The 23887-nt window shown below is 45.4% G+C and overlaps 1 protein-coding gene across 6 annotated transcripts; it reads right to left on the bottom strand.

Moving 5' to 3' along the window:
- Nucleotides 1–1838: 1838 nt before the first annotated feature.
- On the bottom strand, nucleotides 1839–21729 carry POU3F2 (POU class 3 homeobox 2). 6 transcript variants are annotated; one of them, XR_008329471.1, is made up of 3 exons: nucleotides 20516–21726; nucleotides 16683–16752; nucleotides 2853–2959 (listed from the first exon to the last, which is right to left on the bottom strand). XR_008329471.1 is itself a non-coding variant. In XM_053381514.1 (3 exons), exons 1-2 carry the CDS (start codon nucleotides 21560–21562, stop codon nucleotides 5466–5468), a joined length of 1086 nt encoding a protein of 361 aa, XP_053237489.1. In that variant the 5' UTR covers nucleotides 21563–21729; the 3' UTR covers nucleotides 2888–2959; nucleotides 5425–5465. The 6 variants fall into 6 exon arrangements, 3 of the variants coding, with proteins under 3 accessions (XP_053237488.1, XP_053237487.1, XP_053237489.1); XM_053381514.1 differs by lacking the exon at nucleotides 16683–16752 and adding an exon at nucleotides 5425–5504 and having other exon boundaries at nucleotides 2888–2959; nucleotides 20516–21729; XM_053381513.1 differs by lacking the exon at nucleotides 16683–16752 and having other exon boundaries at nucleotides 1839–2959; nucleotides 20516–21718.
- Between the last annotated feature and the right edge of the window lie 2158 nt (nucleotides 21730–23887).

Here is a 23887-nt window from a genome sequence, read left to right as displayed (position 1 = left end):
AGAGCCAGAAGTCAAGTGCTTCAACGCATTAGGGACATAGAGCTGCAATGTCATATGGGCAAAATGGATAAATATGCCACCATTAGAGACTTTGGGAGAGGGTTCTCACCCGCAAATTATCTGGCTGATTTACAAATACCTAAGTACAGACACTCCTTTACCCTGGCCAGATTTAACGTTTTGCCCTCTGCCCTGCTGCTAGGCAGATATGAGGGCAAACCATATGAGTCACGTGTTTGCCCATGTGGCTCATCGGAAGTGGAAACAAGTCTGCATGTATTGCTGCACTGTAGTTACTACGAGGATCTACGCCTGACCCTTATTGCCCCAGTTCTACAAAAGCTTAAAAATGAACCAGAACTCCAACGTATGAGAGCCTTGGTAGAAGATAAGGTTCCTGAAATTACGATCAATGTTGCCAAATTCTGTGTAGCCGCTATTAGGCGCAGGAAACAAGAGCTTTCCAATGCCAATATGCAGTCGAAGGCAAATACTTAATTTTATTTATGCTGTCAAATTTTAAATTGCTGTTATGGCCTAATCTGTATTGAAATTGTGATTTGTTTTTTCCGGTGTTATGCTTTGCTGACTAGCTGTACGAGTTAATCTGGTCTGTGACCGTTTAATAAAATTTGAATTAAAATTTGAATTTATCATTTCAGTTTCTGGTTGCAGAATTTGAAGGTTTTAAATACCGGAGATGTAGAAAAACATTATTTATATAGTACAATTCAAGTACATGGCCTCTTACAGAACAACGTAAGAAAAGAAAAAAAGAATACTGTATCTGTGCATTTTCCTAATGACCACAATTTATTATTACAGTACTCTGAAGCTGACTACCCTTAATGCAGAAATTTGTATCTTCCCCCTTTGTGTGTGTGAATGTACTGTGTCTAATAGAAAGTACACAACACTTGGCATTTAACTTTTTATTGACTTGTGCACACACACACACACACACACACACATCCTTAGGTGCTTCTGAAAGACCAAGTCCTTGCTGGGAAACAATGACCATGGTGGGGATATGAGACAAATCTGTTTCCACCTCCTAGGTAGCTGTGTTGAGAGATGCTGTAGCTGAGCTGTAGTCGTACTGCACTTGGGGCAGAAACTGCTTGCTTGTTTATAGGAGTGATGTAAAAGAACCTAGACATAAATTAGGTCATTGCTTACTTCAAGTGTCAGTTTCTCATGTTGTTGAGGGAAGAGAGAGAGTGTGTGTAACTAATATAGTACTATTACAGCTCATATCATAGGATGCCGTAGAGCACTGGTCTTCTACTGGTGGGTCACAGCAGCAGGAGGGCTATTGCCATGCAAGTATGTGGTAAAAGATTAAGAAATGGGTTCCTAAATACATGTCCTGGTTGAAAGTGGGTTCGACGTCTCAAAAGGTTGAATATACCTGCTGTTGACAATGGATAGAAGAACTACATTTCAGGAGGAACATTCCTAACAGGTCGAGGGACAGTGTTCGCTAACTGAAAGGTGGTTGTTTCATCTACCTAGTTTGCATGTCCTCCCCTTTGTGGGAGGATTATCAGGCTAAATATGTTATAGAAACATTTGGCACAGCTAAACTGAGATGTAAATTGCTGTGTAGTACAAACCAGGAACTCTACTTACCCTACGGTGAAGCAATCCTCAAACTCTTCCATATGGCGCAGTCGATGCTAATATTTGTGCTGGTCTTAGCACATGATTAGGCCCGCCTGTAACATTTCTTTGCCACCCAAGGCTTACATGGATTCTAGAAAGGTTTGGAATATCTCTTTCACGTGTGTGTGTAAGATAACATGTTGATCCATATCAAGAATAAGTGATACCATAAAGAAAGGTGATATCTTTTTATTGGACAAATTTCTGAAGTTCAAGAGGGTCCCATTAAAAAGAAGAAGAAGAGTCGGCATCTTTTTGGCCATTATACATTTCACATTTTCCGATGCCTCCTTCAGGACAGATGGCATCACCTTGAACACTTATACTGGTTAATCCAGAGCAGTTTCAGAGCACACCATACATTTCCATGGAAATTTATTATCTCGAAAAAGTTGTCCCCAACTTCAGAGGCCGGCCACAGTTAGCCTCTAGCGAATCACCTTTGCCTACTGACACTGCTTTAGAAACAGGCTTGCAGCTACATGGTGGCAGATGTGCCCTTGCCTCTTTCTGCAGCAACCAGGCAAAAAAAGAAAAGAGAAGGTGATTTGTACACATAAGCTCAGTGAACATAGGAAACACTTTGAGAATTGAATGGGTCATAGCCCTTTGAGCAATTACTTTAGGGCGGCTCCACATAATTCAATTGGGTTCTTCGGGGCGGGGGGAGGTATTTGAAGGAGCCCGTGTGTTTTCTAGGTGTCACCAACTTGCGATTGTTCAAGGAAATGTATTTTAAAGTATTAAAAATTGTTTAGATGTCTGCTGGTAGTTTGTCTTCTTTGTGGAAGATTTCGTTAGGTGTTGGCTGCTTAACTGTTTAATAGTTCTTAGCTGAAAGTGCATTCCTGCCAAGTTCTTGTTATAAGAGTTTTAGGAAAGTGGAGCCAGAAATGATAGCGATCCTGCTTATTAGCAGCATTTCCCCCTACTGTGTCTTAAACAGGAATGATTCACTCCATGGAGAAAACTGTACACCACCACTACCAGCAGTAACAACAATGAAAGAGAGAGAGAGAGAGAGATAAAGACATGATGTGGTGAGCAAAAACCCCACATAATCCAGAACCACCCCAGAGATAATAATAATAATAATATTATGAGAAAGCTAAAGCCCATTAGGGCTAGTTGAATAGATAGGGGAGCATGTGGAATTTGGATGCCTTGTGAAGGGAAGGCCGCATTCTTCTATCCGACTATCAAGCAAGTTGTTCCGTAATTAAAGGCAGCTTTGAAGCAACGTTGTCAGGGGGTGGTTGGAAGGGAGGGGAAGAGCATCTCCCCAGTCTTCTTCCTGTAACAAGAAGGAAGAAACACAGGCTGCCTCTGAACCTTCATATGCTGCCAAAGATTTCCAACAAAGAGCATGTTTGTGAGAGGTTTGTTTTTTTAAAAGAAAACAAAAACATGTACCCCATCAAGAGAAAGACAGACATACTGGCTGGCTAGGTACGCAATCATCAAACCACTTACACCAAAGTATCCCTGTGAGCCCATTCCTAGGACGAATGGTATAAGAACAGCAGCAATTAGGTGCATGTTTAGTCATGTAGATTTGAGCATGTGTCTGTATTGGAAACACTTGTGTGTGTATATGTGTGCACACTGATACACACATGCGTTATACTTCTTTGCTTATACCCAAAATGCTGGATGTACTTCACACACATAGTGTGTTTTGTAAGCCGTGCTGGAAAAAATGTAGAGCGGGATATAATTTATTAATAAAAATAAAAATAATAAAAATAAATTATTTAAATAATCGCCACCACAAGATGAAAATACTCGGGCCAGTATTTTCATCTCTGTTTTACTGATGGTGAGCTGAGTCTGAATCACAGCAATTCGCCTAAGACAACTCTGAAGCTGGGTCTTGAACAGAAGGCATCTTTGCTTATAGTTTATGCTCTTATCCATCATGCTGCAGCTGCTAGATGAATGTGAATAAGTAACATCCAATATGTGCATAATGTGTACATTACTGGGATAAAATGGGAACTACCCAGAGAAAATGGCTAAAGTCAGAAAAGGCTTGGTTCTCCTTAGACCATATATGGTTTACGTAAAGATTCTCTAAAGAAAAAAAACAGTACAGGTGAAGAACGTGCCCATTACTTTGAAGGGTGCAGACAGACATACACATAGTGTGTGCTATTTGGTGAGCTGGGTAGGGTTCCAATCTACTGCTGTCGTACTGTATCTCAGATATAACAGACATTTTTTAAAAAACTTTTTTCCCCCAGAGGCCGGACTTAAACACTGTTTTTTTTAAAAAAAGTGATTTCTCCGGGCCCCGAGTTTGTGTCTGAGCGTGTTCATACGCATATGAAGAAGACAGCATAGGTGATAAGAGAGCTATATTTCGCCAGTCCTGAAAACAAAGTCAACATTTCTGGGCACCTTCCTGATTATCAAGATAAGAAGGATAAGCATCACAACTTGAAACGGGCGTTTCTGTGCTTAGAAAATCTGTTTCACGCCAATTCTGAATCCTAAATTATCTGGGTAACATCCCCACCTTTTCATCCTGTGAACTCTTCCATTCTTAATGTATTTTTAAACACAGATTGCATAATACAGTGAAGTCATCATCAGTGATATGGAGAACAGGAAAATAGGAGGAAACACACACAATTTATGTGTGAAGTTTTTTTAAAGAACCTGGAGCTGTTTCTGATGCAAACATTTGTGATCTTTGTTGAATCTGGGAGGCTTGCTGTGCAATCCTAGGCATATTTACTCTGAAGAAAGTTCCAGTATGTCTAGTGGGGTTTGCTTTAAAGTAAGTGTGCGTAGGATTGCAGCCTTAGATTCTGATTACTACAGCTCTCATTTGAACTGTACTGAATCTTGATAGAGATTGTAGCAATTTTCAAGGATGGTAGAATTAGAATATCTCTCCAAAAAGAAGTAGTGGAACAAAGCATGCACGATCCGAGATAAGTGAATATCAGTGCAGCAAATGCCTCATCATGGAAATGAGAGCAAACTTGGATTTAAAAAATAGATTAGACTATAAATATCAACATAGGGACATGCCACTTGAAAATTCTTATTTAAGTTGAAACCTAGACAGCTGTTGTTCATATACTACATCAACCTCCCTAAGGCGACAACTCAGTCTCATATGCCAAAGGAGCATCAACACATCTCAAAGGCTACAATATTCTTTTTAAGCTACACCAACTGGAAAGTCACTACAACAGTTCTTTTGCTGGATGAGGATCAGGGAAGGATTTTTGGGAGCTGTAAAATGATAGAAATAGCTACTGTGGGACAGGCACACACAGCTCCTATTTCGGGGACTTGATTGTTTCAAGGCAGTACTTCAGCCTCTGCTGATCCCCAGGTATCAACTTTGTGGACAGGTATCATTGCAGAGATGTGGGTGGCGCTGTGGTCTAAACCACTGAGCCTTGGGCTTGCAGATCAAAAGGTCGGCGGTTCAAATTCCCACGACATGGTGAGCTCCCGTTGCTCGGTCCCAGCTCCTGCCAACCTAGCAGTTTGAAAGCATGGCAAAAGTGCAAGTAGATTAATAGGTACCACTCTGGCGGGAAGGTAAATGGTGTTTCTGTGCACTACTCTGGTGTCAGTGTTCCATTGCGCTAGAAGCGGCTTAGTCATGCTGGCCACATGACCCGGAAAAACTGTTTGTGGAAGCGGACAAACGCCAGCTGCCTCGGCCTGTAAAGCGAGATAAGCGCTGCAACCCCAGAGTTGTCGGCAACTGGACTTAATGGTCGGGGGTCCCTTTACCTTTTTTATCATTGCAGAGCAGCTGAGTGAGGTTGTGGCGGCTAGAATACCAGAAGCTGCTTTGTGGAGGTATGCAGAGGCTGAGAAGAAAAGGAAACACATGCTGGGAAACTGGCTTGAGCTCCGATTCATGCATCAGGAACACTGATTGCGGAATGACCCAACACCAATACTCTTCCTGACTCCGCTGCAGACAGCGGAACAGCAAACTCGCTTATCTACTGTGCACGCTATGTGATATGCAAACTTGGATGAATAGTAACTTCTCCCACTGCTGGTTTAGAAGATTGGGGCAAACTACCTAATAGGTAACACAAGGCATAGGAGAATTCCCACACCTGCTTGCACCGCACAGCTTTCTGTGCTTAATGTATGTATGATTTCAAGGGTTGGTCTGTCTGACTACCTGAAAAAAAGCTATCTGCAAGTGAGCTCTATTTAGAAATGGGCACACATCTGCTGTGTATGTTTCTGTCTTACGTTGTGAGTACATTGTGCTTTCGTAGGGCATATCTGCTGTCAGGTTCAGACATAGCTGCCTTGGATAAACTTCAGCATTAAAAAATGGGATATAAATTATTTAAGTAAACTACAAAATCCCTACATGGAATCAGCATCCATACAGGAAATTGTACAACCCTGATAGGTGAATCATAGCACATGTAGAAATGACTGCATGCAGGCATTGTGTGTACAAGCTGAAGCACAACTGACTGCCAACTATGGCTTCTTAGGGCACATAGGATCATGCATCATACTTCAGAAATAGGATCTGAATTACACTTCTCTGTGGGCATTTGGTGATGTGTAAAATGGTGCCATGAAAGCCTGAACATTACTATAAAGGCTTTTGCATATTTTCCTATATTGCCTGTTAAAGTAGCTAGTCTAGTTCCGTCCAAATGTTTTAGACTACAACTTCCACCATAGTCATGCTGGCAGGGGCTGATTGGAGTTGTGGTCCAAAACATCTGGAAAGAACCCAGCTGACGAAGGTTGTCTTGTGTCATTAACACGTGCAGCCATAAAACAAAGAGCTGTGCTATGCAATCTTATCTATCCTTACTCTGAATTTTTTGTGTTGTTTTTTTTTTTGTATTTAACAAAATCGATATGCTGCTTGATTGTAGGTGAAAACTTTAAGTGGTCTATAATAAATTATTTCAAAACAAGTCCTGTTGTATTAAATGGTCAGCATATGTAGGATTGAAACCTTAACAGGGGAAATGATTGTTTTCTGTTGCAGGCCCAAATACATCGCATGACCCTCCAATGTGTGGCAGGGCTCGATGCTGGGACATATTAAGTTAAAAAAAAAAGTGTATAAAAGTGATCCAGAATATGAGTTGAGGAACATTGCCCTCACCACTGAATAACTGCAGACAGTTTCTATATCTACCTTGAACAAATTAACAAATAATTAACTTATGGAATCTGCTGCCGCAATATGTAGTGATGACCTCTGGCTTAGGCAGCTTTCCTATACAGGATAAGACTGTCAACAGTTTCAACAGCTATTAGTTAGGATAACTAAATGGAACATTCCTGTTCAGAGCCAGTATACCTCTGAATAATGCCATTTGCAGGCACCCAGCAACAGTAACAGTTTGGGTTTTGGGGTGGGGGTGGGGGTGGGGTGGGGATGGCAATTCTGGAAGTATCTGTCTGGTCCATGCTGCAAAGAGGATGCTTGCCTTGCTGAACCCTTGGTCCAATCCAGCACAGGTTTTTCTCTTGTTGTTAAGGGGTGGGGAGCTTTCAGATTTGAGAGTATTTCTAGATATAAATGAGACTCAGTTTGAAAGAAAGAAGAAGGAAAAGGCACTGCATTGCGAAGGCTTCCACTGGAAGACTTTGGCCCAGATTCTAACACCCACTGCAGAAAGCTATAGGGATGAAAATCAGAAGAGCTCTGTTTTGAAAACGAATATACCTTCCAGCCAATGTCACGATTTTGAATTACAAATGTGTGGGAATGCAAAGTCGAAAACAAAAAGAAGCTAAGAACTACTACATCTCTGAAAGCATTTTGAATTTGGACTTAAAAACAAAACAAAAACAACCTTTGACCTTGCTGGCTGTATTTTAAAATTATACCAGATTTATAGGCAATTCAAATGAAACCAAAGGACTGAACCAATATCCTGCCCCACTGCAATGTGAACTATGGAGGATACATATGGCCTTAAAACAACAACAGAAATCCCTGATCTGTTCCAGATCTGTGGAGAGAAGCAAGAAATAAACAAGAGAAGGTGATGACGGGAGGGAGACGCTCTCCCCTCCCCCCCTTCTTTTTAAAAACCACCTCATGTTTCTTCTCCTTTTAACCTTTCTGCTACAGGCTGGCTTCAGACATGAGCGGGCTTGTCTTGAAAAGCGATTATTCAAACCGACATATCCTAATCGGCAAGTTTATTTCCGAACTGGACAAGGCGCGGGAGGTTAGACGCCTGGATTTTTATATATATTTTCTCTCCCCCCGCCCTCTCGGCCGCTGCCTCTGTTTGTTACAGCCAGTTACGCTCGTGTCCGCTGTGGGGCGCCCGAGTTCCACTCTTTTATTTCCCTGCAGTTAAGGAAGAGAAGAGCGCTCCCGGAACAGATGCTGTAGTGAAGGGAAAGAGGGGAGGGGGGCGTGAATCAAAAGGATGGGGAGGGGGGTGGGGAGAAAGAGGGCAGGGACGGGGTGGGGGGGGGAGGGAAGCGAGGCTTTATTCTCTAATACACTCGCTGGGGAGACTTTGTTACAAAACAGATTCATGCGAGAAGGGCAGGCGGGCTGTGTTGTACAATGAACTCCCCAGGGAAGGATAAATCCAGGGACGCAGAGAATGGTTATGGCAGAGAGGGGCATTTGGCTGGCTCAAAGCCTCCCACCCGCCCCTTCCTCCCGCCCTCGTCCTTTCCAGGCGCTCTCCCGCTCGCGATTCTGCTGGAGGAATATTTGATCTCCTCTGGAAAGTAGCCGCCAGACGGGCAAGCCACCCCAGCCGAATTCTCCCTTCCCTGCAACCCGGGGCCTCGCCTTGGCCGTCCTCTTCCCCTCGGCTGGGCTGCAACGACTTCTACAAGGCCATCCCGCCCCCCACCCCTTTTTGCCTGGCGCTGCAAGCCTCTGGATCCCTTTCAGCGCAAACCCTCCCCTCTGTCTCCCTCCGCTCCCTCTCTTTGTGGGCCCGGTGGGATGAATGGGGAGGGTGGGGGTGGACCAGAAGCTGAGAGGATGTGGCTTGAGCTTCTCAAACCGTGGAGGGTCCACCTGGCTTTCAAAGCAACCAAGAGCTGCAGAATAAACCCCAAGCAGGCCCGAGCAAGCTTGAAAGGGAGTTCTCAGAGAACTCAAGGCTCCAGCCGCCTCCACACGCCTTCTCCTCCTCAGCCAAAGCCTCACAAAGGAGCTTAGGCGGGTGGTTTTTCCTGGTGTGCATTAAACACACGCACGCACGCACACACTCACACTCACGGCCGTTTATCCCTCACCTTTAGGTACAATCAGCGAAAGTGGGGGGGGGGGTCAGTTTTTCATTAGGCTTCCCAGCTGATGGAAGGGATGGGGGTGAGGGGGGTGGGCACGCTTGTAAGACACATGAGCAACTGGGTGATCTGCAAAAGTCAACCAGGAACTCTCTCCCTTTGCTCCACTGTAGAGAGGCGATGTAAGGGACAGAGAGTTAGCTAAAGTCTGGGTATGAGAAGCACATCTACAAGATCGTTGCAAATCCACAGTTTTAAGAACTGTTGGAAGCACAAGCGGGCTAAGGAGAACATTTTTACTCGCCTAACCGCAAGCGCTTCTTTCAGGCAAGTTCCCCCAAGGTGGAGATGGATGTAAGAATCAGCCGGATTTCCCAGGGAAAAAGACAGACGAACACAGAAGGAAAGAATGTTTCTGCTGAATGAGAAGTATAAGCTTCGCAACAGTCCTGTTTTAAGAGAACCCTGTATTCGGCTGGTTAGTTAGACAACAAATTCATGCCTCCTCCGCAAAGACATTTTTCAACGCTGCTCATTTAAAAAAGAAAAACAGGGAAAGAAGAAATATATTTTAAAAATGTAAAATCTCTTTCCCAGACTCGGCTGTTGGCTTTTTTTGTGGGGGGGGGGGGGAGAGAGATGCATGGGCAGGGAGAAGTCTCAAACAGGATTAAGAATTTAATTATAAGTCCCCTATAGATGTAACACGTTTAATGAACTGATATCAGATAATAATCACATTCATTTCAAGCTTATGAAACAGATTTCCAGAAATATATATACTTAAGATAGCTCTTTCTAAAGTGAGCGTTACAATAGCTGAGAGGAGAGGAGAGACCTTGGGGAGGGGAGCAGGTAGGAGAAGCTGCAGATTGTTGGTCTGGAGGTTGGTTGAAATAATAATAATAATAATAATAATAATAATAATAATAATAATAATAATAATAATAATAATGTAGAGGGATGGGACACGCACATACTGTCTCTCTTGAGACTAGACTCCGTATCCTTAAACATCCTACTGTATTCTGATGTCTCCTAAGGTTCTTTATGAATTTGGCCCATAATGTGATGCATTTTGAAGGCGTAAATGGAAGTAGTGAGAGAACCTGCTCACAGAGAGCGGTTTCCTTTTTTCCAAAAGGACTAGCACGAATCCATGCCTCCTCAAATCAAATCGAAACCATTGCAATGCCCTAATTAGAGTAATTAGAATAATAAGGCTGCCTATATGTGGTAAGACAATGTGTACAAACAACTTTATTTAATGTATACTGCTAATCAGCGGTGCGTGCGTGCTTGAATGCTTTAGTGTAATAAAACTCACCCTCGTCCGCCCAAACAATCAAATACAAATTAGTTTAATGATTGTGCCTGCTTGAATGTCTTCGAAATCCACAGGCGGAGGGAAATAAATAGCACCATCCTTGTTTGTGCGTCTCCCCTACTGACCAAGGAGCTGGTGCCTCCGTGGACTTGGCAATGAATGACTGGAGGAGCCATGAATGAAGCGAGCAGGGACGGGCAATTAATGAATGAGACGGGCTGCCGAAAACTTTCGCTTAGAAGTTCCTTGGGCCGGCTAGACTTGGAAACCAAGCCTGGAGGGTGGGGAGAGGCTGGGCCAGAATGGGTCTGTTCTCTTGGCAGGGGCGCGAGGGGGATAAAAGAAAGATCTGCAATCGGGTGCACACTTTCTGGGGAGTAAGTGCCACTGAATAACATGGGACTGGCTTCGCAGTAAACTGGCAACAAGACCAGACTCGACCGTCGAGTCACTGGCAGGCGGACGTTGCATTAGGAATTTAGGAGACAATTTCTTTCCGGCCACAAAAGCCCAGCGATGCCTACACTTGTTTCTCCCTTGGTCCTAGATCCTGGCAACCAGTGGGCGCCCCCCACTCTCCTTCGCATGATTCAGTGCAGTTTTAGATCTAGCCAGTTCCTCGGGGTTGGCGCAAAAGCAGTGATAAGGACGACAACACGGTTATCGTGCACATTCTTGGCGCTCAAGACTGCAATCCTAAGCACACCTACTCGACAGTAAGGACCAGTGGCCCAAAACGCATTAATTAAAACATGGCCTGATTTTTAAGTTGGTCCTCTGTATTCACCCAGCGAGATCTGTGGGACGACCTATAACTCCCACCCCTTTTGCTGGTATCCTGCTAAATCCAGCAGTCAAGGCAAAGTATTTGGATGTCTACCACCCAAAAATGGATTCAGAGGAGTAGCAATTCAAAGAGTATTTACTTAGCAGTCATGTCCGTAAGAATCCACGAGAATCGCTTTCTAGTAGAATTCCAAATCCCATATTAGAATTCCAAATCCCACATTTATTACGTTAATAATTTTACTTCCCAATAAGTTTATGGGTCCAGGCGTCAGTTTTAACAGCTTTGCAGAAAAGTGTTCTGAAAGTATTTTTGAAAGACCCATTTCCACTCGTCTAGTCTTCATTGACTGACATTCAAGTTAAATTCGAAAGATATTTGCTTGGTACAACTAACCAGAGACATTAAGGTGCCTATGGTGGTCTCATACACAAGAGCAGAGGTGTTTTGTTTATTGGCGATGCCATTAATAAACTCGTTGGGAGCTCAACAACGTCTTCCCTGTTCAGAACTGCTAGTTAGCCTACGATGAGGAACTAGTTTCAAGACAGTGTTCAAAAACTATTCCCACGCGGGAGAAAGAAAGGAGGCCGTGACATTTTAAGAGGTCCCCTTTAGAGATCTCCTTCACGATCCTTTCAGCTATTCCGCTTTTCTTTTCTTTTTTTAAAGCATAATTTCTTTGCTCACTTATTTCTCCCTATGGTTTTATGTTTCAGCTTTTCGCTTTGGCAAAACACATTACTCAAATGTGGCACCATATGAAGCTAGCTAAAACTCCAGATATTAGACACGCATTTGCTGAAAGAAATTCTCTTTGCCATTCAATGGTTTGTTGTTCCTCCCCCCCCCCGCCTTTGCAAGTGGAGAACAGGGTGTCAGAAGATAAAATACAATCATTCTGAAAGACTTAGGAGTTCCGTAAGGATAGGTGAATCCTGCAAGGATGCCAATATAAGGAAAAGAAGCTGTTGCAAATCGACCTTTATCGTTCTAAGATACCCAGAGTGTATGGAAATCACCATGGTTTGCTGATTTGTGGCCGAGCCAGCACTGAGCTGGAATGTAACATAACAACTAAACGGCCAATAGACTTTAATGTTATTTACACTAATATTCCAGTTCTAAATTAGACAGAAATTCCATTGATTTAAAAAACCCTTTCTTTTCCAGCTGTGGCTTCGATCCAAGCCCTGTTTACTGTAATGGGACTTTCCCTCAAAAAGTGGGTTGAATCGCCAGTTACATTAATAGGAATTTAATTTTTTTAACGGTTTCTTGATACTTAAGTATCAAGCATATTTTTTAAAATCATATAAAGAATAAGCTGTCAAGCTAAAGTTTTTTTTTAAGTGTGCTACAGACAAGGTGATTGTGGGTTTTTAAACATAAACATCTGCACACGTGTGTGTATTCGACCTTCAAGCTGGTTCACAAGCAGCCGAGTGCTATTCTGCTGGCGTTTGATCCAGCTGCTTAATTCTGTCTGAAGCATATTATTCTCTCAACTGTATCAACTCTCACCACAGAACTTTGTTTCCAATAAAAATGTGCTTTGCAGCACGGTCCTATGCATGTTTATTTGTAAATGACTCCTACTGAGTTCAGTGAGATTTATTTCATTCGTGGGATTTTAAATCCTGCATCTTAAACCTGATTTTCATAGAATTTGCATGTGATTGTAGTATTTCTGCCCGATACTATGCATTTTCCCTAGAAGTAAAGCCCTACTGCGTTCAATGGGGCTTACACTCAAGTAAGGAGTGTAGTCTTAAAAATTCGAACACAATCTAGGGATTGAGAAACAAACTAAAATGCGGCCATTGTTACCTGCCCAGGAATGAGAAGCCTCTATCTTCCTCAAGCCTGCATTTAATTGCAAATTATGTTCATTTCAGTGCAATCCTAAGAGTTTTATTTTTTATTTAATTATTAGATTTATATACCGCCCTTTAACCAAGATCTCAGGGCGCTTCACACGAAGTAGGACCTATTGATCTCAATGGGACTTATATCCAGAAAAATATGGATTTGACTGCAGCCTTTATACTGAAATGCCATGGCATTCTCCTTGCCTGGGTGATTTGTCATCGCTTGAGACATAATTACAGTATCCTGTTTAAAACTTTAAAATAAAAATATAAAATTCTGCATTCATAAAGGATATTTTACAAGGAAGTTGTTTTCTCCAGTAACATGCAGTTAACTTACTGTTGTATGGTACACATAATGTAGCATACACACACCTGCTAACTCTGAGTTATCACTTTCGTTAACGCTTTGGTGTCTGCCACATTTGACAAGTGAAAGTTACACCCTCGCTCCAAAATCCCCTCGTTCACTTCCTGCAATCTTTCCCAGTTTCAAGATCCGTATCTATACCGCGTAACCTTTCTACTTTTACCAGGTGGGTAAAAGGCTGCAATCCTAAGCTTACCTACCAGGAAGTAAAACCCTGGAGCTCTGTGGGTCGTACTTCCAAAGAAGCAAGTCTAAGATCCGAGCGGGGTGGGGAATTGTATTGAAAGACACTGGATAAAGTTTAAGAAAAGAGGCGGGTTTCTATTTGTCTGTGAGATGGCCTTTCTGTTCTCTTGTATTCAGAGAGGTCAGAGCAAATCCAATAGGATTTAGCTGAAAAATTCAAGTCAGGCTAGGAAGTTTAGAAACGGTGAGCCGTTTTTGTTGTTGTTGTTATTATTATTCTAAAGTTGTGCCAAATTATTGCCAATATTCTTGCCTTCCAGGATTTATAGGTAAGTCAGAACCAGCAAATGGGAGAGGGGGCAGGAGGCAAGCAGCGGTAAGCGTCCGCGTTGCTTTCGACTCCGGATCGCAAGCAAATGAAGTGGGAGTATTTTTGACGGCAAGGAAGCTGAAATCCGCATGGAATGACAAGCAAGCAAATTGGCTTAATTAGTTTGTGGATCGCGGTGGTCAGTAGTCAGAAACAGGCTGCCTCCATACAAAGGCCTCGCGGGGGAAAAAACCCTTTCTTTTTTAAAAAAATCAGCAACGTTTACATATGCATTTATCACATGGCCCAGAAAATGTAAACATCAACCGTGGAACTTAGAGAAAGAAAGAAAGAAAGAAAGGAAGGAAGGAAGGAAGGAAGGAAGGAAGGAAGGAAGGAAAGACCATCTTGACGGAAAAGTTTCTCATTTGAACAACTAAAAACACTAGAATAAAAGAAACACTGGGAGAACATCTCCTTTTTTCTGCTATCCAAAAGAAAAGAAAGCAAAATATAAATACATCTCTTGTTCGCCACTACTCCTAGCACCTCCTTATTAGGCAAGGCATTGAAGCCAAACTGAAGCTCCGTCGAAGAATGAATCGATTTTCAACTATTATTGTTTGTAGAAAAGATTGTTATCACTGCAACTTCCCCATGCCTCTCTTTATTCAGATAAACTCTCTTCCTCTCTCTCAAGCCACTTTTGAAATTAGGATTTCAATCCCAAACACTGGGCCTTCTCGTCCACAGTTTGATACCAGATCTAACATCCTCGCGTCTCTGTCAATTCCTGCAAGAGATGAGGGCATGGCCTTATTTTGCTATTGTCTAGAGATGCTCAGAAGCTGTTCAGAAGCGTCGCTCACACCTTGACTAGCACCCAATACTTCCCACCGCTCTCCTGGTATTTATTGCTATTATTGGGACACCAGCTCCTCTTTCCACAAAACCTTGGTGACAGTCTTTTAGGAGGGGAGGGGGGAGCACAAAAGCAGAAAGTAACAACAGGACTTCCCTTGTTGACAGTTAAAAAAGGTGACGGTGAAAGGGAACCTCGACGGTACCTGACCAGTTTCCTTCTCCTCGATTAAAGATATGCCCCTCAATATCCCTAATGCTAAGTCCTTGGTTGAAGCGCCCTGGGTGAGCTCCTCTCCCAAAGTAGTTTCTCTCTGTCCCAACGCTGTAACCATCACCCAGCAGTTCTATCAATATAGGCAGGAGACTCAAATTCTTTAGCCGGGGAGGAAGGGAAAGGCTTCTTTCCAAACTAATCCTCCTTTCAGATATGAAAGCCAGGCGCTCAACTAAAAATCACACCTGGCCCAACCAAGCGTCGCGCACGTGATCCCACCACCACTCCAAAGGCACACACAAACTCGGGTGGCGCGCGCGCGCAGGGGGAAGAAGGAAAAGATTCCATTTCCAAGACCACTGAAATGTCCTGCAGAGGGCAGATGCTGCCCAGCTTTCCACTCCTCAAACAACCCCCCCTCCACTATTACAAAAAAATACAGACAATTCAGCGAGCTATTGACCAAGGGACATTCAATCTATACCCAGCTTAAACATTTTACCCATCAGCATATCTGCGGTCACAGAACACTCCTTCTTTCTGTCACTTCGTTTCCAGACTATTGATAAGATCATTTAGCTGAATCTGTTTGGGACGCGTGTAATATTGACTAGGAGTTAGAAAAGATGATTAAATCTAATAAGCCTGGAAACTATCGTTAAAAGGGGAAAGGCGGCGGTGGGAAGACTTAGGGCGGAGTTGCTGTGGCGTTGGTGGAGTTTTCTTCTAAAAACGCAAGAAACTAGGCAAGAAGGTGTTAGTATCCAAAACATGCTAACGCTGAAGATGCCATTCCCAGGAAATGGGCTATTGACGGGGATAGCACCCAGTAACCTAGTCATGTCCACAAGGACCTAAACCGAAGCTCCACAGATATGTATAGCGGAAGTATAGCCGCCCCCTGTAATGTTGTTCGTGTGCACACACTTTAGCAATCTGAACCACACCCAGCTTGGGCGAAAGCAATTTGATTTGAGCTGGCGTGCAATCTATCCAGTCTATGCATTGCTTAGTTGGAAAGTCCAGGTTCCATTGGAACTAAACTTCCAGTTCCTGTATTCACTTTCCTGAGGGTAAAGTTCCATTGATTTCAAAGGAACTCACCTCCAAGAGACAACCTTTAGGGCCGCGGGTCCAGTTAGATTATAGCACTTCAGCTGAGCTGTTCCTCAGTTGGGGATCTGGCTGCATCTCTATTGTAGAACCTACACTGCAGCGTAGCGATTACTTCAAAAAATAGTTTATTTGTTACTTGAAAGAACGAAAGCGTCGCATAGCCCACGGAAGCCTTTCAAATGTCTAAAGAAGAACTGGCAATCTACCTGACAAAACTTTGATTTGGAAGGAGACAAAATGCACATGGCTAAGCTAAGTCCAAGATAAACAATCGCATGTTTAGCGTTAAAAGAGCTTGATTAAAAATAGTAACAATGCCCTGTTTCTTTAAAAACAAAACACTTAGGCGTTGGGCTGCAGTTATCCATCCACCGTGGCGATAGTGCTGCAGTGAATCCCATGGACTGCAATGGGAAATCAACGAGCCTACTCTAGAGAAAGTGATTTGCCCTTCAACTTAATATAGTCTTGGTGGTTTGAATGGAACTTTTTACTGCCAAGTAAGTGTAAGAGCTTATGATCGCAGCCCAAAGCGGCACACGCTACATCGAAAACCACAGCCCAGCGATTGACAATGAGAACATGTAGATGCTTAGATTTTGTGTAGCTTCCAACCAGCTATATATTTCTTCGCACACGCGTTCCAAGAGAAACTGTTTCCCAGAGCATCAAAATATACACACTGCGGTGGCTTCCAGCATTAAAGGCCGAACCTTGGAAAGACAATTGTGCCTACCTAACAGTGTTCCTTCCCGGCCCACATTCCTCCTGCACTCTACCAGCTGCCAGAATTATACCAGCGAAATCTGTCAATAGATTAGGCATACATTTTATTCCAAAATGTCATGGAGTAAGAAGGAAGGACAGAGAATGCAAGGCAATAGAAAGGCTAGATTCTATTTCTTCCCACATATTTCCCATTTCCAAAGAACTATGTCGCCACTCTCAGTACTATTTTTTTTTTTAAAAAAGGGAAATAAAAGATATGCCAAGAACTCGAACAAACTATAAAGGTCTTGTGTATTTCTGTTTTATGTAGATAATAAAATATTACTTTAACATAAATATATAAGGATCTCTGCGCTTTTATTTTTCCCCACAAGCACATCCAAATGTACCAAAAAACAAAGTATTTCTTTAAAGAGACTGAACCAAAAAAAAAATTACATCCCATATAGATTTTGTTTGTTTGTTCACCTACTCATTTAAAGCTACAGAAAAAACAGTTTCCAGAACCTGTTTGCCTTAAAAGAAATAAATATACATTGAGGCAGCCCACTTAAAAATGATATGAAAATATTTCCCTGGGTAGCATTAAAAAAAAGGAAAAAAAGAAAAATAGACAAAGAAAACATTTAAACTATTTCTGCATTTCAAAGGACAAATATTAAACATATATACAGAGTGGTAAGGTTTGTGTGGTAACTTTGTTTTAAAATTTTAAGTAAACTTATTGGAGGGTTTAGAGGATCTGCTTCCCCCAAACTCCTTCTTTTGACCTTACCCAGATATTAATAAGTGTCACTGCCCCCCCCATTTTGCCACTTCCACTGCCCCAACCTGAATATTTTTAAAGAAGTTTGTCCCCATACAATAATCAACAGCAGCTCAATACCATTAAAGAGAAACCAGTGTCCATATAGTTTTTTTAAGGGGGGGAACACTGTTGCAAAAATAGAATAAAGGCCCAATGAATAGGCTTCTCAGAAAGCTGTATTTGTCTTCTCAAGGGGAAGTGGGGAGGGGGAAAAAATCTGATGCCAGACACTGGCGCTTAGAAAAACAGTTGAAGAATATAGTATTATTAAATCCCACCTACTTCCTCCAATGTTTATCTGCAAGTTTCTCTGAGAGAATATTTCATTGGCCTCAGAATTCTCAAACACTCCACTAGGCAAACTTTGTAAATATTATTTTTTAAAAAGTTATACAGACCACCCCCTTTTTGTGCTGAGTAGATGTTTCAAAATATGAATATGTCACTCTCACAGTTTCATGGGTTACCCCCTCCCCCTTTGCCCCAATATAGAATATAATATACAATTTCAACTTCCCCTTCCTGTCTTCCCTCTCTAGAGCCTTTTGCTTTTTGGAAAGTTAACCATTTTCTACCAAGCAAAATGCAGCTATTAAATGACTAACACAAAGGGGACAGGAAAAAGACAAATTGAAAAATGGCATTTTGGTTGCTTTGTTTTCCCTTCATTTGGCTCCCTTTGGAGAAAAGAGAAAAGGCCGACAAAGTTAAACCGGTCCTTTTCATGCCACATGTTATGCTGAAGTCTCAAGAAAGGACGTGGGATGGATCTAAAATGTGAGAATAAACCTTAAAGAGAAATTCACCCAGCTGCATGTGGCCACAACTCCCACATACTGACCACTGAAAACCAAGTACAGTACTTGGATTTTTAAAGCAATCCCCATAGAAACATTTACTTGGAAATAAGTCCCATTGATTACAATGGGGGAAATCCTGGCTTCCTTCTTAGTCTTAACCTCACTGATTTCAATGGGTTTAATCATTGCTTAAAATTCCTCCACTCTCTTGTCCAGAGCGTACTTCATACAATCCCACATCTTTGCTGAAGTAAGTTGGAAACCTCCCATTGAGATGAATGGGACTGCAGTTCTTAGTCCACTTACATTAAATCCTGATTTTTTTCAGCACATGATGTGAAAGCAAATCCCACCTAAAGTGGGTGTCACTCTGGAACTGAGTGTTATCTTCTCCCAAATGGAAATGATGCATCTCAAGATCACAGCCCAGAGCTGCAACCTTGAGCACCTTTGCTTAGATCAGTGGAACTTACTTCCAAGTGACGATCTTAAGGATCAGAATGAATGTTCTTGAGCTGAATTTCTACCCCCACCCCATTCCAAATTTAAAAGCAGATGTCAGCATAGGGCAGGGGCAGCGCTGGACAAGTCATACAGAGAACTTTCTGTACAGGATCTGTGAAGCTAAGCATTAGTCTCTCTTTCTCTCTCTTTCTCCCATCTGACACTCCACCCCCCCAAAAAAAACCTTGTTAGTTTCTTTCAAAGTGCCACTTTCTGCTGGAAAAGCATGAATGGGTCTCTCTCTCTCTCTCTCTCTCTCTCTCTCTCTCTCTCTCTCACACACACACACACACACACACTTATAATCTTATTTCTGCGAGTTTCTAATTCTTCACGTCCCTTCCCCCAATCCTGCCCCCTTCTCCGTTTCACTCACTCATTCACACAAACACCTACCTTGCCTTGCATCTGGGAAAAAAATACATATCCACAGCCACATTTCTCTGTGTGGGAAGTGGCAGTTGTTTCTTCCCCCACCTCCTTCTCGTCTCTGTCCTTTTCTTAACGCTTTCCCTCAAGATCTACTTAACCCTAAGGAGAGCCCAGCTTCCCCCACTCCGGAGGTTAAGGATGGCAGAAAAAGCAAATTAAACATGACCTCCGCCGAAGGCTGACTCCAAAACTTCGCGTCCAACAACACAAAGAGGAAAGGCAAAGGCTTACACGGATTTTTGTACATTGTCCCACCGCTGGCCAGCAAACACATACACACAGAGAGCAAAATGCAAGTCACCTCCAGACAGAGGCAGGAAAGGGAGAGATCTGTAAACTTCTGTTTCCTTGCAGTGCAAATTCAGACGGTTTCCTCTCTCTCTCTCTCACTCTCTCTCTACAAGAACGGCATAACCCTTCTAATGACACCTGCCTACCACATTTGCCTTTGTATCCGCGCCCCCCACCCCCACCCCCAGCCAAAGCAACCCAACCTAAAGCGCTCTGCAGAGCATCGAAGCAGCATCTTCCCTGCTTTCCTTCTAGGCGCCTTTGGCGAAGATCCCACCAAGTATTTAACGGGCAAGGCCGCCTGCTACAAAAGGCCGGCCGGCTTTCGCCTATACCCAGAGGGGGGAAGGTTTTGTGCAGCGCCTTGACATTTGCAATGGGGCGTCTCTCTTATCTGCCTGCGCCTGGATGCAAGGAAGAGAGAGAGAGAGAAAGAGAGAGCGGGGGAGAGGTGGAAGGGGCAAACATGCACTCGCTTCTCTGACACACACATCCATATACTCACTGCACTTCATTGCCTGGTTACTCGCCTGTAAAGGTCAGAAACACACCATTCATTACACACTTTGCTACCGTTTCAAGGATAGTTCAGTGCATTCGCCTTCCTTCCTTTTTTTGTTTTGTCTGCTTTTTTTTTTAAGGGGAATAGGGAGAAAACAATCGAAAGAGTTGGAGGAGTAAGGGGTTCGAGGGAAGGGGCCAGGCTCGGCCCCCCCCAGTTCCCCCCTGCTCCTCCTCCCCCGCCGACGGCGGAGTTCACTGCACAGGAGTCTGTACCCCGTGGTGTGGCGGCGGCGTGTCCCTGCTGGCCCCATACACGTCCTCGGCTCCCGGCAGAGTCCCTCCCGGGGGAGTCATGCGTTTCTCTTTCTGTCTCCTGTTACAAAACCACACGCGGACCACCTCTTTCTCGAGCTGGAGGCTGTCCGCCAGCGAGGTGATCTCCTGGGCGGAAGGCTTGGGGCACTTGAGGAAATGGCTCTCGAGGGCGCCCTTGACGCTCACCTCGATGGAGGTGCGCTTTTTCCGCTTGCGCCCCTGCGCCGCGATCTTGTCTATGCTGGTGGGGCTGCCCGACGACGAGTCCGCCTCCTCCAGCCACTTGTTCAACAAAGGCTTCAACTTGCACATGTTCTTGAAGCTCAGCTGCAGGGCCTCGAACCTGCAGATCGTCGTCTGCGAGAAGACGTTGCCGTAGAGCGTGCCCAAGGCCAAGCCCACGTCCGCTTGGGTAAATCCCAGTTTGATCCGCCGCTGCTTGAACTGCTTGGCGAACTGCTCCAGGTCGTCCGAGGTCGGCGTGTCCTCGTCCGAGTGCGCCTCGTGGTGGTGGTGCGGGTGGTGGTGCTGCTGCTGCTGCTGCTGCCCGTGCGGGTGCTGCTGCTGCGGCTGCTGCTGGGGGAGGTGGTCGGGGTGGTGAGGGGGCTGCTGCTGCTGCGGCGGCTCCTCGTGGGCGTCCCGCAGGCCGTGGTGGTGTATGCCCGGCTGCCCGGAGCCCAGCATGCCGTTGACCGTGAAGCCCGGCGGCTGCGAGTACAGGAGCCCGCCCTGGCCGCCGCCGTTGGACGCGGCCATGCCGGGCGGCAGGTGAGCCGCGCCGCCAGTCCTCCACGCCACGGCCGCGGCCACGGCGGCGTGGTGGCTCCCGGCGTGGTGCACCAGGTGCGGCGGTCTGCCTTGCTGCTGCTGCTGCTGCTGCTGCTGCTGGTGATGCTGCTGCTGCAGCTCGTCCCCCCGGCCGCTGGCCTGCACCACCGAGGGCTTGATGTCCTGCTGGCCCAGCGGGCTGGTGGACCAGGGCGAGTCCCCTCCGCCGCCGCCGCCGCCTCCTCCGCCGCCTCCCCCTCCGCCGCCGCCGTGGGACAGCGCCGTGATCCACTGGTGAGCGTGGCTGAGCGGGTGCCCGTTGCTCTGCAGCGCGTAGTCCGCCTGCACCAGCGCCTGGGCGTCCCTGTAGCCGGCGCCCGGCTGCATGCTCCCCGGCGGCTCGGCGTGCACCATGGGCGAGCTGGAGGTGAGCAGGCTGTAGTGGTTAGACGCTGTGGTCGCCATGACTCTCCGAGCCGGACTGAGGGCTCCGCTTAAAGGAGCCGCGCATTTGACAGCTACTTTTTCGCCTCGGGCTCCTCTCGCCGCTCGCTTCCCCCGCAAGTCCGCTTGGCAGAGCCCACTGCAAAGGCACGCGTCCCCGCTCCTCCCTCCCTCCGGCCCCCATTGGCTCCCTGCGCTTTGATTTACGTGGAGACCTCTAGCAACCGGCGCAGGGGGAGCCTCCCATTGGCCCCGGCCCTGGCGCTGACACCACGCCCCCCGCACAGCCTCCCTCTCGCTCGCTTTGTAATCAAACTCGGAGCAGGGAGAGAGGGAAGGAAGGAAGGGGAAGGAACAGAAAAGAAGTGGCGGCGGGGGCGGGGAAGAGACACAAACACACACACGGAAGAAGGGGAATAATGATGATGATGATGATGATGATGATGATGAAAAGTGTAGCTCCTCTGCTTGTAGCCACATGGGCTGAGTCCGGATAACGGGGGCTGTGTGTGAGACCCGATGATGCTCACCTCCTCTGTAAAACAGCAAGAACAACTGCAACAAGAAGAAGACACATAGGAAAACCACCTTTGTCTATGTTTACTGGAAAAGCAAGCAGGGCACAAACTGACCCTAGGCGCGCCGTGGTTAAGGCTACTGGTGGGGATGCTCTCCTGTTGCTCGCATTGTTTCCGAAACTTGGTTGGGTTCTTTTCAGGCGCAGGACGGCTTCGCTCTTTCGTTCCGCATCCCAACCCGCGCCCTCCCTTCCCCCTCACTCCGCCCCCGTCTGCTAGGCTACAAAGGAGGACTCGTCCTTTCAGTGGAAGGTATTCTTTGAAGGAAGCGGCAAGCAGCAGACTGGACGGGATCGGCCGAATCACGCCCTGCCAGAATCACAGGTTTCGTTGCGGGAGCCTCCCCTGTAAACTCCCGTCCAATGCCTTTCTTGACTTGGCTGACAGGCGGACTGGGTGCATCCACGCACACACAGGCACGCACCGCTTCGTCACGTCCGTAGACCGACTCCCAACATTTCCCAGATACTGTTTATCAGGAAAGGGGAACTTTATATATTAAACAAGTACTTATTGTAAATATCAGCCTGCCAACTTTGCAGGGACTCTTGCTTTCCAGTTACTCAGTCTACATCATCAGAAAGAGAGGGAGGGCCTCGCTTCCTCCATGCGCGCATGTTTACATGTTTACAGTAAGCCCCACTGGTGTCAGTGGGACCTGGTCCTAAAGAAGTGCATTTATAGAATTGCAGCCAGTGAAGGGGCTTCTAGCTTTCAATATCTCTTCTCTCCCAAACGTGTCTCTCTCTCTCTCCCCCCCCCCCGCCCGCTTGCGCTTCTCCTTGTGTTTGCACCCAGTAATCCGAGATAAACCTGCTGCTCCCTTCTCCACAATGGCTGGAAAAGAAAGATGACTGCATGGAGAAAGGGGCGAGGAGGGGAGGGCTGTATGTTGCTGCTGCTGCTGCTTCGGGAGAGAGGCTCTGTCAAGTCCCCAAACTGTCCCAGAAGCAGGTGCTGCCTGAGAACAAAACTAGGATTCGCTAAGAATTCCAAGGCTTAACACTTTGCAAATCGCGGAGGCAAAGCCAACTGCTATTGTTCGCAGAATCGCCGAGGCTCTCACTCCCTGGGGATCACCAGTATGTTTACAGACCTGCAACTTTTCTCTTTCCTTTCTTTCTTTCTGTTGTTCGGGCAGGAGCTTACGAAAAGGCGAGAGGGAATGGGACAACCCCCGCCCCGCTATCGCCCCCTCCCCAGTTAAGCACATTTATGGAAACAAAACAAAATCCCATAAGTCCATCGATGTAGGTCTTAAGCCCATGTGTCGCCCCACAACTTTAGATGCATCGTGATGCTGATTGGCCCATCCTCCAGTGTGGTTCTCTTAAGAGTAAATAACATCCTTGCCAACATTTGCAAAAGCATTTTGCTAAAGCTATGCTGCAGCTTCTGAGCTGAGGTCTAAGGGGCCGGAATGTTTAGCAACGACAGAACCATACGTGGTGTTCTGTGACCACGCTGGGTTTCGCCTTAAAATAAGGGGCACTTGGCACCAGACTTCGCTGGAACTCCAAGTTAGAGCCCCAATTTGAGAAGCCAGAGCTTTGCTGTGCTACGACCAAACTCAACCAGGTCAGAGAATGGACTCAATGTACACTCTTACCCGAAATACCACACCAGGGCAGGAAGGGGAGGAGATTTACTAGCATCACTAGCGAGAAGTAGCTTTTCTCAGAAGGTTTTTCTATTCATGATTCATTATCCTAGCGAAGGCTATTTGGCTGGAAACATTTCTCTGCGCGAGAGAGGCGTCTGCACAGGC

The sequence above is a fragment of the Podarcis raffonei genome, chromosome 3, assembly GCF_027172205.1.
Source record: "Podarcis raffonei isolate rPodRaf1 chromosome 3, rPodRaf1.pri, whole genome shotgun sequence".
NCBI lineage: Eukaryota > Metazoa > Chordata > Lepidosauria > Squamata > Lacertidae > Podarcis > Podarcis raffonei.
The sequence above is the reverse complement of the archived record's forward strand: the minus strand, read 5'-3'. Positions and strand labels throughout refer to the sequence as shown.

Bases quoted from the DNA above. Each gene is read 5' to 3' on its own strand.
- POU3F2 (XM_053381512.1), bottom strand. From the start codon at position 21,562: ATGGCGACCACAGCGTCTAACCACTACAGCCTGCTCACCTCCAGCTCG. The intron at 2,960-20,287 runs GTACAGACTCCT...TTCTTGTTACAG, and splicing joins CGCCGCCGCCACACCACGGG to GAAGAAGACTGGGGAGATGC.